The 13,206-nt window shown below is 42.7% G+C and overlaps 1 protein-coding gene across 1 annotated transcript in view; it reads right to left on the reverse strand.

Moving 5' to 3' along the window:
* The window catches only part of LOC129189481 (fermitin family homolog 3-like), a 131,594-nt gene that overhangs the window by 900 nt on the left and 117,488 nt on the right, over positions 1-13,206 (reverse strand). Inside the window, exons 11-21 of the mRNA XM_054791166.1 lie at positions 9,465-9,581; positions 6,162-6,330; positions 5,575-5,677; positions 3,898-4,005; positions 3,154-3,288; positions 2,991-3,037; positions 2,794-2,918; positions 1,387-1,493; positions 1,088-1,309; positions 372-496; positions 116-257 (exon numbers count right to left, since the gene is read on the reverse strand). Of these exons, the coding sequence (XP_054647141.1) occupies positions 116-257; positions 372-496; positions 1,088-1,309; positions 1,387-1,493; positions 2,794-2,918; positions 2,991-3,037; positions 3,154-3,288; positions 3,898-4,005; positions 5,575-5,677; positions 6,162-6,330; positions 9,465-9,581 (1,400 nt within the window). The remainder of the gene's footprint in view (positions 1-115; positions 258-371; positions 497-1,087; positions 1,310-1,386; positions 1,494-2,793; positions 2,919-2,990; positions 3,038-3,153; positions 3,289-3,897; positions 4,006-5,574; positions 5,678-6,161; positions 6,331-9,464; positions 9,582-13,206) is intronic.

Below are 13,206 nucleotides of genomic sequence, written 5' to 3' on the forward strand. Positions count from 1 at the left end.
GAGTAAGCAAAAATGGGTCCAGCATCCAGGCTAGATTTTGGCCGGCACGCTTCCAATACACTATTGACCTAAAAATGGGACTTTTAATTTCAAAGACATAAAGTGGGACTCTCACCTGTTTTATGTCCCAGTTGACATTCCACTGCTTCATGTTGTTGTAGCGCCAGGTCTTCACCACATCGCCCACACCGAGGTCGATGCGGATGAGGCGGTTGGGGGCAATGCCTAGTACCTCATCTTTACGACTACCTTTAAACCTGTTGAAAAAAACCAAAACAACAACAAATATGCTTCAGTTTCCTCTTCCTTCTGCCAAGCCTTGCTTTAGTCCAACTATGTTACAAATCTTACAACCATGTGTGAGACAGGACCTGACCACTACATATGAGACGCCGAAGTCGGGCAGCGCCTGCCAGATTTGCAGGAAGCGTGTGACTGCATCAATCAAAGATAGCTGGGCCACGTTCTGGTAGGCGTCCAGGATACGAGGGGTCAGCTGAGTCGGAAACACGGAATGTCAAAATGAATCACTTTTTTGTTGCTATGAGTGCGGCATACAGTCATCCCTCATCGCTCCCTCACTCTATCGCGGTTTTTCACAAATGAATTCATTAATAAATGACCACTGTTTTGTGGTAGACTATGGTCTATTATTAGTCAAAACACACTGAAATAAAAGTAATATGTAGTATTTTTGTCACTAGGCGACAGTAATGACACAAAACATTGAGACATTAGCTTACATTACATGCAGACATTCTTATTATTATGATTAACACTGTTCAAGATTCAAGAGTTTTATTGTCATATGCATAAAAAACAGGCAGTTTTTTGTTGTTATGAGTTACGCCAAAGAACTAAGTTACTGGCGTAGTGACACCTCGCCACACCACACAGGCTACCAGCTAGCAACTAGCTTCACCACATAGTCACACACAGCGCGTCAGCACCGTGCTCACAAGTTAACACTAGGTGTAGCATTCCTTCCTATGTTGCCATGTGAAACCAATACACTCTTAAAGCTCTTGATGAGAGCTTCTCTCTCATATCACAAACAAATACTGCCCCTCATTCTGCTACGTTGTACCTGTTTAGTTTTGTACTTCTTATGGTAGCGTGGCGACACCAAGCTGTGGGTGTTGATGCTGTCGTCTGAAGCATTTGCGTTGCCGTGGGAACCAGAGCTGGTGTTTTGCATGGCCAGGAAGGAGCGGATGCTGCATATCTCACTGTGGAAGCTGCTGTCTGCCAGGCTCTTGCCCTTGGAGGCCAGGCGACATCCGGCCATCCAGCGTGCATACTGCTCCTCCTGCAGGCACATGTAGAGGGTTTGGGATTGTAGTCCGATAGCTGAGAAAGTTCGACACGTATAAAGTTCGCGCTCACATTTTCACAGCGGAGATAGACTTCGTTCATTCCCTCAGGCGCTGGTATCAGGAGCCGGATGAGGAACTTCTGAGCTGCCATGTTGACGTCTGGTGCCACCTCACACCCTTTGTACAAAAGCAATGACAAGTAGGAAGTCCAACCTTCAAGGAAAACTGCCGATCATCCACAATCCTTATTTGAGACATGAACACACGTGTTTCTCTTTTCTGTGCGTTCTAAAGATATAAAAACAGCTACAAAGAGACATTGATTTCACATAGCAACATAGAAAAGAACGCTACACCAAGCGTTAACTTTTCCAAACTCAAAAACAAAAACACAGCAACATGTAGTGTTACCTTTCGGTAGTGGCCTGATGCGTTGTGAGCGCGGTGCTGACGCGCTGCAGGCGAGTATGAAGCTAGTGAAGCTAGTCGCTAGCCGGCTAGCAGATAGCCAGTGTGGTGTGGTGAGGTGTCACTGGGCCAGTACTGTAGTCTTCGGCATAACAATAATAATAACAATGTCGCTGTAGCTTGGTGAATATGCAGGTCACTTATGTAAACAAAGCGTTGTTGGCGCTTTTTTAAGGTTGTCTCAGAAGGCTTTATACATGCATCCCATTACATGCATTCTTTGTTGCCTCTTTTTTTTTTTTTTAGCTGTTTTCATATCTTTAGAACACGCAGAAAGGAGAAAAACACGTGTTCCAGTCTCACATAAGGATTGTGGATAGGGTTGCCGCCCCGTCCCTTGAAAAACAGAATGGTCTTTATAAATAAAAGTGTGCGTCCCGTATGGACTGACAAGGGACGAATTTTGTTCCATGCGAATCAAAATGTAAGTTTGTCAAATGTGTAGTGACAACACTTTGTCACAGGCTAAACCAATCGATGCCAGCGTGTCTGATCCCTCGCCAATCAATCTCACTGCCTTTCCTTTTTTCTGGCATCTTTGTTTACACACTTTGCCTGGCTGTCACTCTTGACTCACTTTGACAGCTGCTAGCTAGCTAGCAAGAGCTATCCGCCTAGCTTCTGGTCTGGCCAAACATGTCTTTTTACCACAGTGATATTTGATCTAAAACCAACAAGCATTGCGGTTAGTTTTCGCTTGTTTTTGTCCCACGGGGAAGCTAGAAGTGGCAATCACGTTTATGAGGTACGTGCGCTAACTTACTTTTTTTTAAAGTGTTGTTTAACAATTTGCTGTCATTATCGCTATAATAATGTTTTATCCTCAAAACACTAGTTGTGTGGAGAAATAAATACGTCAGGTCAGTTGGCACTGCCAACAAGGTTTCCCTTATGTATTTTTCCGGTAGTTGGTAACGCTCATTGTGGACGATGGGCAAAATTCCAAAATAAGTGCAGTTTTCCTTTAAATAACTCCTGGATGGATGCTTCATATCAAGTTTTTCTGTACCTTTGAGGTTAATCTGTTGAATGGGCTCTCCGATGCTCTCCTCTTTGCTCTTAAAGTAAGAGATGGAGGCATCCTGGAACTTGAACCAGTACTGCTTGTATCCTTTCAGAGTCAACCTCTTTGGCCTGAGACAGCAAAATATTATCATCAAGCTGTGTTTAGCTTAGAAATAACTTCTCATTGGTAAAAAACAGTACCTGAAGATCTTCAGGTAATCGTTAAGCTCGGGTGCGGTCATGTTATCCTGCCGAAAAAGCAACATGCATGCTTTGTTTCAGTTGCATGAGGTGTTTATTCTCAATCTGGAATGCTGAGACGACTGACGACATTGAGTGAAAGACATTAGAATCCATGTCTGACCAGCATCTCTGAGGCAGAGCTGCCCTCGCCCTCCATCTTGACCTCCAGGGACTGAAGTGCCAAGTCGAGGTCGTCCATGGCTGCAGACGACTGGGTCGTCTGGGGCTCGGACTGTGACACCTTGCTAACGTGATACTGCAGGAAGAGAGATGTTTTAGCTGCATACCACGTTGCAATATCAATTCATAAACCACCCTGTAGCACTTTTAATTAAGAAATGATTGCTGTTTCATGGTTGACTGTGGCCTATTATTAGTCCAAAAATAAGTTCTATGTAGTCATGTGGTCACTAGGCATCAGAAATGTTATGAGACATGGCGTTAGATTAAATGACCTTTCACACTGCATGGAGACTGGCTGATGAGCCAGCAGAGCTGAGCCGACATGCCATGGCTGAGAGTGAGTGAAAATAAAGGCTCTCCTCTCATTCCGTGTGGAAGTGGTAAGTTTTTGTCTTCTTTGTCCGTTTTTGTTCTTTTTCTTCTTTAGAACAAGTAAATTGGAGAGGCTAATGAGTTAGCTCGCTATCTTGCTGTGCTGTGTTCTGTCACTGCAGTGATCTCGTAGCCTGTCCAAGGAGTGTAAAAGTGACTATTGGGGTGTTATTTCATGTCCACAAGGATCTAATAATGTTAAAGTACAAAAATATTCAGTTTATTAATATTGAATCCTACTTTGCGGAAATTCACTTATCGCTGTGGGTTCTGGAACCATTCAACCGTGATAAACGAGGGACGAATGTACCTGCAAAGCTCCAAAAAGCATCATTTCCTCTTCTGTGCAGTCAATATCTTCCAGAAGGATGGCCCACCGCGCCTGCTCATACAGCTGGGTCAGACGCACCGTGTCGTACTGAAATGATACAAACGTCTCTTGAGTGAGAGGAAAGGCACTGCCAGCAATCACAAATCTACTCAGCATAATGAATAGAGCAGTCAGTGTACAGCTTGTAGAGTCAGTAGCGACATAATTGTGTCAAGCACAGTGGTGGTCGCATCATGGTCTCAGGCTGCATGAGTGCTGCCGGCATCAGGGAGCTGTGGTTCATTGAAACATGAATTCCAACGTGCGCCGTGACATTGTGAAGCAGAGCACGACCCTTCCCTTGGAAAAATGGGCTGCATGGGCGTTTTCCAGCCTGACAACGCCAAACATTTCTCCTCCACACCTGAAGCCAATTGAGCACCTGCGGGGCATCTTTGAGGTTAACCCTAACCCTAACCCTAACATCCACCAGCTTCACCTGTGCAAATTTGGTGAATTTCATGCCCAAGAGGATTACAGCAGTGCTAGATAACGATCGTGCTCACACTAAATATTAACCTTTTGGATGCAATCTGGACCTGTGAGCTACAGCATGTAGCTAGTGATGGCGGCGTGTTGAGTCATTTCCAGTGGGATGGGGGTGTCCAAACTTTTTCCACCAAGGGTCGCATATTGAAAAATCAAAGGATATGGCGGCCACTTTTACATTTTGCGGTTTCTTTTTACAATTAAAATAAAGTAAATTAAATCTCCTTACATTACACTTTGCTATTTAAAAAAAAACTTGTATATTTTGACTTCTCATAATATTTTGACTTTATGATTAGAATATTATAACTTTTTCCAACCAAATTTTCCAAAAAATTCAACTTTACTCTTTGTTTTGTTTATTTCTGAAATTATGACATTTTTTTTCTTTCATTTTTCTACTTTATGCTGTTTTTTCTCTTAATACTGCTATGACTTTACTCTCTTATTATTTTGTACTTATTCTTGTAAAATTACTGCTCTTTTTTTCCTAACGCACGTTGGACACCCCTGCTGTACACTGATGTTAGGAATGGAATATTTTCCACTCTGTTCTGGATGGGTATGTGCTTATCTAAACAGAGATGACACATTCACAAGACCTTTCGTTTGGAAGTAAAGGCACCCTGTTCTTTTTAATTAATCTCACACACACACAGTTTCATGAGCCACCCTTTCTGTCTGGTGGCTGAGACGGCCGGCCTCCTTGCCAGGGATTGGTTGAAACCAGATCAGCCCAATACACCAACAAAGAGTTAACGGGAAGTTTCCTGATAACTGGGACTGCCTCCACAGCAGGCTTATGAGAAAAAGGAACTCGGTTTCACTTTAGAGATCGCTTGGACCTCACTAGGCCCTGTTCGGTGGGCTGACCGTTCTCTCCAGCGCTGGCATTACAATTACTTGTGTCTAGTCCTTTTCATATTAAATTGGAAACCTTAGCATTATTTCACAGCTTGTAGAACAAAAGAATCTGGGTGGCCTTCGCCCTGCTAAGAAGGCCGGTCGGGACAATATAGACATCCAAGTCTTCATTCTATGTACTATTGTCCCTTGAGAAGATATAATCAAATGGTGATGAGTACGGTAGACTCATCTTTGTGAAACACTGGATAAAAACGCACATACCTTAGGCTCGATGTCATAGAAGGCAAAGTATTTGAAGCGAAGCCACAGTCGCTCATTTTCTTGGATGCCCTGCTGCATGAGACAGCGGGACGAATCCAACCACCTGAGAGTGAAATCACAAAAATGTGTCAGTTTGTATCATCATGTTTAGCTTAAATCAGGGGTGTTCAAAGTGCGGCACAGGGGCCATTTGTGACCTGCAGCTTTTTTTTATTGTAGAAATAAAATTAAACAAACAAAAAAAAGAAACAGAAAAAATTGGAGAAATAGAGAAAAAAGTCAAAATGTAAAGTGAAAAAACTGACATGTTGCAAGTAATAACTAATAATAAGGCAAAGCTTTTGTCTTTAAATATATACAAAGGCTTTTTTTTTAGCCTTTTCCCAAACTTTTAACGTACAGTCATCCCTCATTTATCGCGGTTAATTGGTTCCAGACCCGACAGCGATAAGTGAATTTCCGAACATCCCTATAGTCACCTTTAAAAAAGTCTGGACACCCCTGACTTAAATGTATGCAAATGACTGAGCTCAATTCTGTGCATTCAGCATTCATACAAGCACGCGTGTACGAGAGTGAGAGTGTACCTGCCATTGATGTGGGCCTTGTCCACCACGCTGGCTGGGCGGTATTGCTTGCTTATGGCCTCAGGGGCAGGGAGAGGCTGGGGGACTGACAACATCTTGTAGATGGCCTCCATCTGAGGCGAGCCGATGAAATGACCCGGCATGCCGTTATACAAACTGGGTCTGGATGCTGCAAACCAAGGGTAGGTGGAAAACAGTCTGCCATGTTAACATTTGGGTAGGTGTACTTTTATTGTTATTTATTTACAGGGACAGTGCATGTTCATGTGAAAGTGCAGTATATTTACTACACCACTGCATAGCAGAGGTGGGAGGAAGTCAGTGTTTTGCAAGAGTGCAAAACTTGTTATGCACAAGTTTCCTGTGGTGACACAGAACCGGGAAAGTTTTATACGACCAAACCCATTGTGCATTTAAAGCAGCGTCACACGGGAAACTCCCATGAGACCACAAAAAGTCATTAGCTATGACAGAAAAGATGACCTACCCTTGCTGGTGGTGAGCCCCTCAACCTCGCTGCACCTGTATTATGCCTGTATTATGCCTAGCCGCCACGACATTGTTGATGACACGAAACCCCCAGGCATAAAGAAGTAAATGAGTCCGTTTCTCTCATACCTACTGTTGCTGATGATTGTTCTCTTTTTAAGTGACATCACTTGATCAAGCCTTTTCTCACATTCCACAATACAAAATAAGTCCTAAAAGTATGTGTGATTCCTGCTGTTATCGGAATCGGCCGCTATTCAAGGCTGTGGGAAAGTTTGTGACATAACGATCACGTTAGTTGAATACTTTGTATGGGGACACATTTTACTCAACACACTCACTGAAAATATCAAGTACAGTTTTTTCAAGTCATCAGACTCGAGTCCAATGCGAGTTGCAAATCTTTTATGATACTGTCGAGTCCAAAGTCATCAAATTGTGACTCGAGTCCACACCTCCGATATACAGCGTTTCTTCGCTACATTGCGGGTTTTTTAAGTGCAATTTTGAATATTTTTTTAACAGCATATGAACGCGCATTGAGTTCTGCGTCCTTGTGGCGTATTAGAGCGATCTATTGTGCTCTGTTGCGTGCCTGTTATTGTATTTACTGCTACCAGTAGAGGGTGGTGTATACTCATGTTGAAGACCTGTGCAGCTCCACCTAGTCTGTGTGTTTACTGGATGAGCAATTAGGAACCCACAGAACACAACCACAATAAAACAAGGGGGATAGGTTCCCTAAATAGCTAAATAATGAGTGAAATCCGCCAAGTAGCTAAGATTATATATGTTTTAAGGCCGTAAAACCCGTCACCATGCACTTTATACACTTTTCTCAGACAGTCATTAACATTTTATCACGTTTGTCTCTTGTTTAAACACTGTCAAAGAAATTCAAACCTTCGTTTGAATTATAATGATCAACCTTAATGATCAACACAAGAAATGATTAAGTCACTGACGGGTATTGAAGTCCTGTGACCGTGCCTTTTCGTCTTGGCGCCGTTCCGCTGTACTGTAGCACTTTTATATCCTTGTTAAAACATATCGCTGCAGTCCTCCTTCAAACCAAAGATTAATTTACAAGCTAGCAATCAAGCAAGCTAGCGATGACACAAGAGACCTGCATGGCGGCACGAAGGAGATTGTTTGACTGTATTAATAAAGTTGAATGGAAAAAAAAAAGGAGGGCCGCACGGTGGTCTAGTGGTTAGCACGTTGGCCAACACAGTAACAGCTTGGAGATCGGGAAGACCTGGGTTGGATTCTCCCCTGGGCATTTCTGTGTGGAGTTTGCATGTTCTCCCCGTGTGCGCGTGGGTTTTCTCCGGGTACTCCCGCTTCCTCCCACATTCCAAAAACATGCATGTGAGGTTAATTGGCGACTCTAAATTGTCCATAGGTATGAATGTGAGTGTGAATGGTTGTTTGTCTATATGTGCCCTACGATTGGCTGGCGACCAGTCCAGGGTGTACCCCGCCTGTCACCCGAAGTCAACTGGGATAGGCTCCAGCATGCCCCCGCGACCCTAATGAGGAAGAAGCGGTATAGAAAATGGATGGATGGAAAAAAAGGAGATTGTTTGACTGTGGTCTACAGCCAATCAAGACGCAGAAAACAATGAGCATAGAGAATAGAGAAACTCAACTTCCACAGTGCAAATCTTCTTAAAGGGCCAGGCTCGGGCAGTAAACAGCATTCAAACGCTGTAATAAATAAAAAAAAAGAAGCACTAAAAAAATTCAGCAAAGGTAACCCGCGATAGAGCAAAGGACCACTGTAAATTAATCTTCGGTTCAAGGAGTAGGGCAAGGAGGACGACGACGGTAGGAGCAATATATTTGAACAAGGATACAGAAACGCTACTGCCAAACGGCACCAGAAGCAGTGAATATGGTGAGTCACTTACTAAGTTATTGTATTCAATCTAGTACATTGATCATTAAAATTCAAACGAAATTTGAACTTTAAAGTGTTTAAAATGTGAGAAAATGTTATCGCCTGCCTGAGAAAAGTGTATAAAGTGTGACGGCCATTTGCTGCTGAGCCTCGTTCTCTTTTTCTCTCTCTCTCTCTCTCTCTCCCACAGCTGGGCGCACAGCAGGGGCCGGGACAACTGGACACACCGGCAGCTGATTATCCTTCCTCCTACTTATACCTGAGTAGGAGAAGCTGTGAGACACCGGTTCCTTCCTTGCTGCTGGTCAGCGCATTCACGGCATCTCTACTCTAGCATTCCCATGTTTCGGCGTCTCTACAGCTGGGTGCTCCAGTTGTCCCTCTGTTCTGCCTTTTGCATAGTTTATTTTGTGTGTACACCCTTTTCCTGGAGTTCCGCTACCCACGGACTCCAGTGCTTTCTGTTGGCTCCCGCCTAAGACTATTAAAAGAACTGTCACCACTCACCTTGCTGCTGCACTTTGTGGTCCGCCGCGCACTCACTCGTAACATAAAGTGTATTGTGGGGGGGTTTACAGCCTTAAAACATATATGATAATTGTAAACAAATAAAGTTGGCTACTTCGAGAATTTCACTTATTGCGGGGACTTATTTTGGGAAGCTGTCCACCACTGTGTGGCATCGATTACGTTGGACAAGTGCAGGGTTTCAGCGTATAGGCTATGGAAAAAGAGGATACTTCTTGGCGATGTACACATATACAGGTATCTTGGCATGGCAAGTTGTGACATCGGCATCTGCTGGCCTGGCATGTTTATGACACTGTTTCAGTCATTTTTGCAGGCCTGTGATAATGGAGACAGCATGTGTAACACTGAGGCAGCTTGGCTAAGTTTTTTTTTTGGATTACCTGAGGAAAGAGGCACAGCCGTCAGGTCAAAAATCTCCTCTGCCGAACTTTTCTCTTTCTTCTTTTTCTTCTCCTCTACGGGCCGAAGGAGGGAGAGCTCCTCCGGGTGGCGGATGTCTGTGAAAAGCTTGAAAATGTCAGAATGCATTCAATACACACTCTCATGTAACCCTGGGGTGAAAAGATGTCAGTGTCTGACCCCCTGATCAGGAAAGACTTCCCACTCACCTCAGGGTCGTTTACGCCTACAGAGAAGAATTCCTAATGTTTTTTTTACTTTTTTTTTAAAAGTTACTTTAGCAAGTTGTTTCTTAAGCAAAATCGGCAAAGTTGCGTGTTCACTCTGTGCTGTGCTCTGACAATCGAGTTCAATTCTCAACTGGTGGGTCGCCAGTCTTGTTTGCCGCCACGAGGTGCGTGTCATGTTTATGGGCGACTTGGGAAGGTTTGAGCAGAAGGGCAAGGAGATCCGTCTGTCATAGGCATGTGCAGATCGATACTGAAATATCGATACTTACGATGCCAGCTCTTCATGCTCTAAAATCGATTCCCGAATCAAAATATCGATACTTTTGATACTTTTCAGTCTGTTGAAATGATGACCGATCGTAATTGCAGCCATGTGTAGTTCTTAATAATTCATCATTTATTTTTATGGGTTTATTATTTGAGTTGTATTTGTATTTGTATTTGTACTTTATTTATCCCACAGCGGGGAAATTCACTTGTTACAGCAGCAAACAAGATACGCAAGTAAAGAATACATGGTGACTACAACATGGTTCAGGTGGTGCAGGTGTTGTAGAGCCTGACAGCGGTCGGCATGAAGGACCTGCGGAACCTCTCCTTCTTACACCGTGGGTGTAACAGTCTGCTGCTGAAGGAGCTGCTCAGGGAAACAACAGTGTCTCTCACCCGCTACATGACATGAGTTCTTTTCTTTGTTTATTGTTTAAAATACAGTTTTCACATGTCAGGATCCAAGGGGCTGTCGAATGCTTGATGCCCCGGTGTGCAGAGACAGATGAGGCGGTAGCATCACAGCACTCACAGTAGTGCAGGATAAGATAACAAAAGGTGACAGAGAAAACAACAACTGACACAAGCAACAGGGAAGTCATCCGTTCAGGTGACAGCGCAAGCGAGAAGAAACAACGAGATGAACCAGCGCCGTCCCTGTGACGACCCTGGGCTTTTAAACCCCACTAAATGCAATTGCCGCCAGCTGTGGGCAATTCCACTGGGGTAAAGCGGCGGCAACTTCCCCCCAGCAGGAAGCGCAGCGCACCAAAATAAGAGTGCAGAACAGGAAGTGACATTTCCTGAACTGCGGAACATGACATCACATACTTTAGATGATTTTGTACTTTTGTACTTGTTTTTTCTGTAGTTGTATATCAGCTTGGCTATACTGTAAACCACCCCGCTAACCCTGAGTTTTACTCAGTGTCGGATCGGAAACAAAATCAGTGGCATCGCACATCACGACAATCCGGCTCACAGCTGGCTCGCCTTTACAATGTTCCCTCACTCTATCGCAGATTTTTTTATTGCTTCTTTTTTTTTTTAATTACAGCGTATGAATGCCGTTACAGGCCGAGCCTGGCCCTTTAAGAAGAATTGCATTGTGGGAAGGTGAGTGTCTCTCTCTTCCCTCTCTCGTCTGTCTGCACCGCCCATTGTTTTCTGCGTCCTGATGTGTTAACAAGGATGCAAAAACGCTACACTACAGCGGAACGGCGCCAGGGCGAAAAGGCATGGTCACAGGAGTGAAATGCACGTGAGTGACTTCATAATTCAAGATTCAAGATTCAAGATTCAAGAGAGTTTTATTGTCATGTGCATGGTAAAACAGCAGTTATACCATGAAATGAAAATCTTATTCATAATTTCTTGTAGGTTGATCATTAAAATTCAAACGAAGGTTTGAATTTCTTTTAGAGTGTTTAAACACGAGAGAAATGTGATAAAATGTTATTGCCTCTCTGAGAACAGTGAATAAAGTGTATGGTGGGGGGGTTTACAGCTTTAAAACATATATAATCATTGTTAAAAAATGAAGTTGGCTACTTGGCTGCGGGCTATTTTGGGAACCTGTCCCCCGTGATAAACGAGGGAACACTGTATATATGTTGGGGGAATTCCGCCCACAGTGAAGACTTGCAGGTACAGTTTCATGCCCAGTTAGATCTACTGGCCCAGGAAGAGGGGGGTTCTACAGAAGAAGTGGACCTCCTAAAATTATTAAACTTACCTAAAGAGTTCATCTAAAAAAAAAGTCCCATTTGCATATTTAAATCATTTTGAATTCTACTTTTTGTTTATCTGATGAGTACTGGACTAGCGTGATTTCCTTAAAATATGTCATGTTTCAGCGCTCATCCAGGTCCAAGTCCAGTTGCTGTCATTCCACTCCTCAGATATACCGGGGACAGTCCAGGGAACCTCTACACACTCAGAGGGAGCGATAATCGAACCGCGGTATTGAAAAGGACGACTGTGGACAGCTAGAAGACGCATATTTCAGGGAAATTGAAACGAGTGTCTGAGACGCAATGGCAGCGTGCCTGGCTCCAGATCAGAAGGTTATGTGTTGGCGTCACATCGGGGCCACCTGGGACTTCCCTCCTTACATATAAATTGCTATTCAAGAATCAGACTGAATTGCCTGAGAAAACCTTTGACTGTTTTTTTGGCTTGTTTGTTCATCATCTCACAGGGGACGTCGGCAGCCGCCTCAAAAGCTGTTTTGTCAGCAAGTCACACCTCCGCCTGATCAAACATTTGATTATTTGTTTAAATGATTGGCATCAGACTCTGTGGCGCAGTGGCAGTGCTGTGACTCCTGAGCGGAAGTTTATGTGTTCAAACGGCGTCAGGGTAATTACCAGTGATTAGAAACTTATCGTGTGTCGATAAAGCGAGTAAAGGTCAACAACTTCTCACGTAATGTCGTTGCTCGTTGAAATGTGCCCGTGTATATTCTTGCTCAAATACCTTTTTATTGGCCTGCGGCACATTTGAAAAATAAAATTTTACCAAAAACCCCCCTAAAAAAGGTCTTTTACGAGACTAAAGTCAAAATAGCAAAAGAAAAAAGTTGTAATCAAACAAGAAATAATCTGAACTTTGTGAGAATGATGTCATAATATTATGAGGAAAAATAACGTTATTTTAGTAGCTGGAAGTTGAATTACAAGAAAAAGTTGAAATAGTTAGAAAATTGAAAAAACAAAACCCCCCGGCAGATATGGAAAAAAATTGCTGTAATTTTACAAGACTAAAGTCAAAATATTAAAAGAAAAAGTTGCAATATTTGTAACTTAACCAGAATACTCTCGTAATATCATGAGGAAAAATAACATCATTTTAGTAGCATAAAGTTGAATTGCAAGAAAAATAGTTCTATAATCACTGTAATCTTACAAGAGTTAAAAAAGAGAAAAAAGGTCAAAATTTTACGAGAATAAACATGTAATATTATGTATATTATTAATAAAATAACGTCATTTTAGTAGCATAGACTTGAAATATCAGTATAACATAAAAATGTGTTATTTTTTAAAAGTCATAATATTAGGAAAAACACACAAAACCAAATAAAGTTGTGATTTTTGGGAAAATTAGGTTGGGGAAAAAAAGTTCTAATATTATGGGAATAAAAGCAAAATATTATGTGAATAAAGTCAGACTGACTGTTGAAATATTTGAAAGAAAAAAAAAACAACAGCAAACATGGGAA

The sequence above is a fragment of the Dunckerocampus dactyliophorus genome, chromosome 11 (assembly GCF_027744805.1).
Source record: "Dunckerocampus dactyliophorus isolate RoL2022-P2 chromosome 11, RoL_Ddac_1.1, whole genome shotgun sequence".
NCBI lineage: Eukaryota > Metazoa > Chordata > Actinopteri > Syngnathiformes > Syngnathidae > Dunckerocampus > Dunckerocampus dactyliophorus.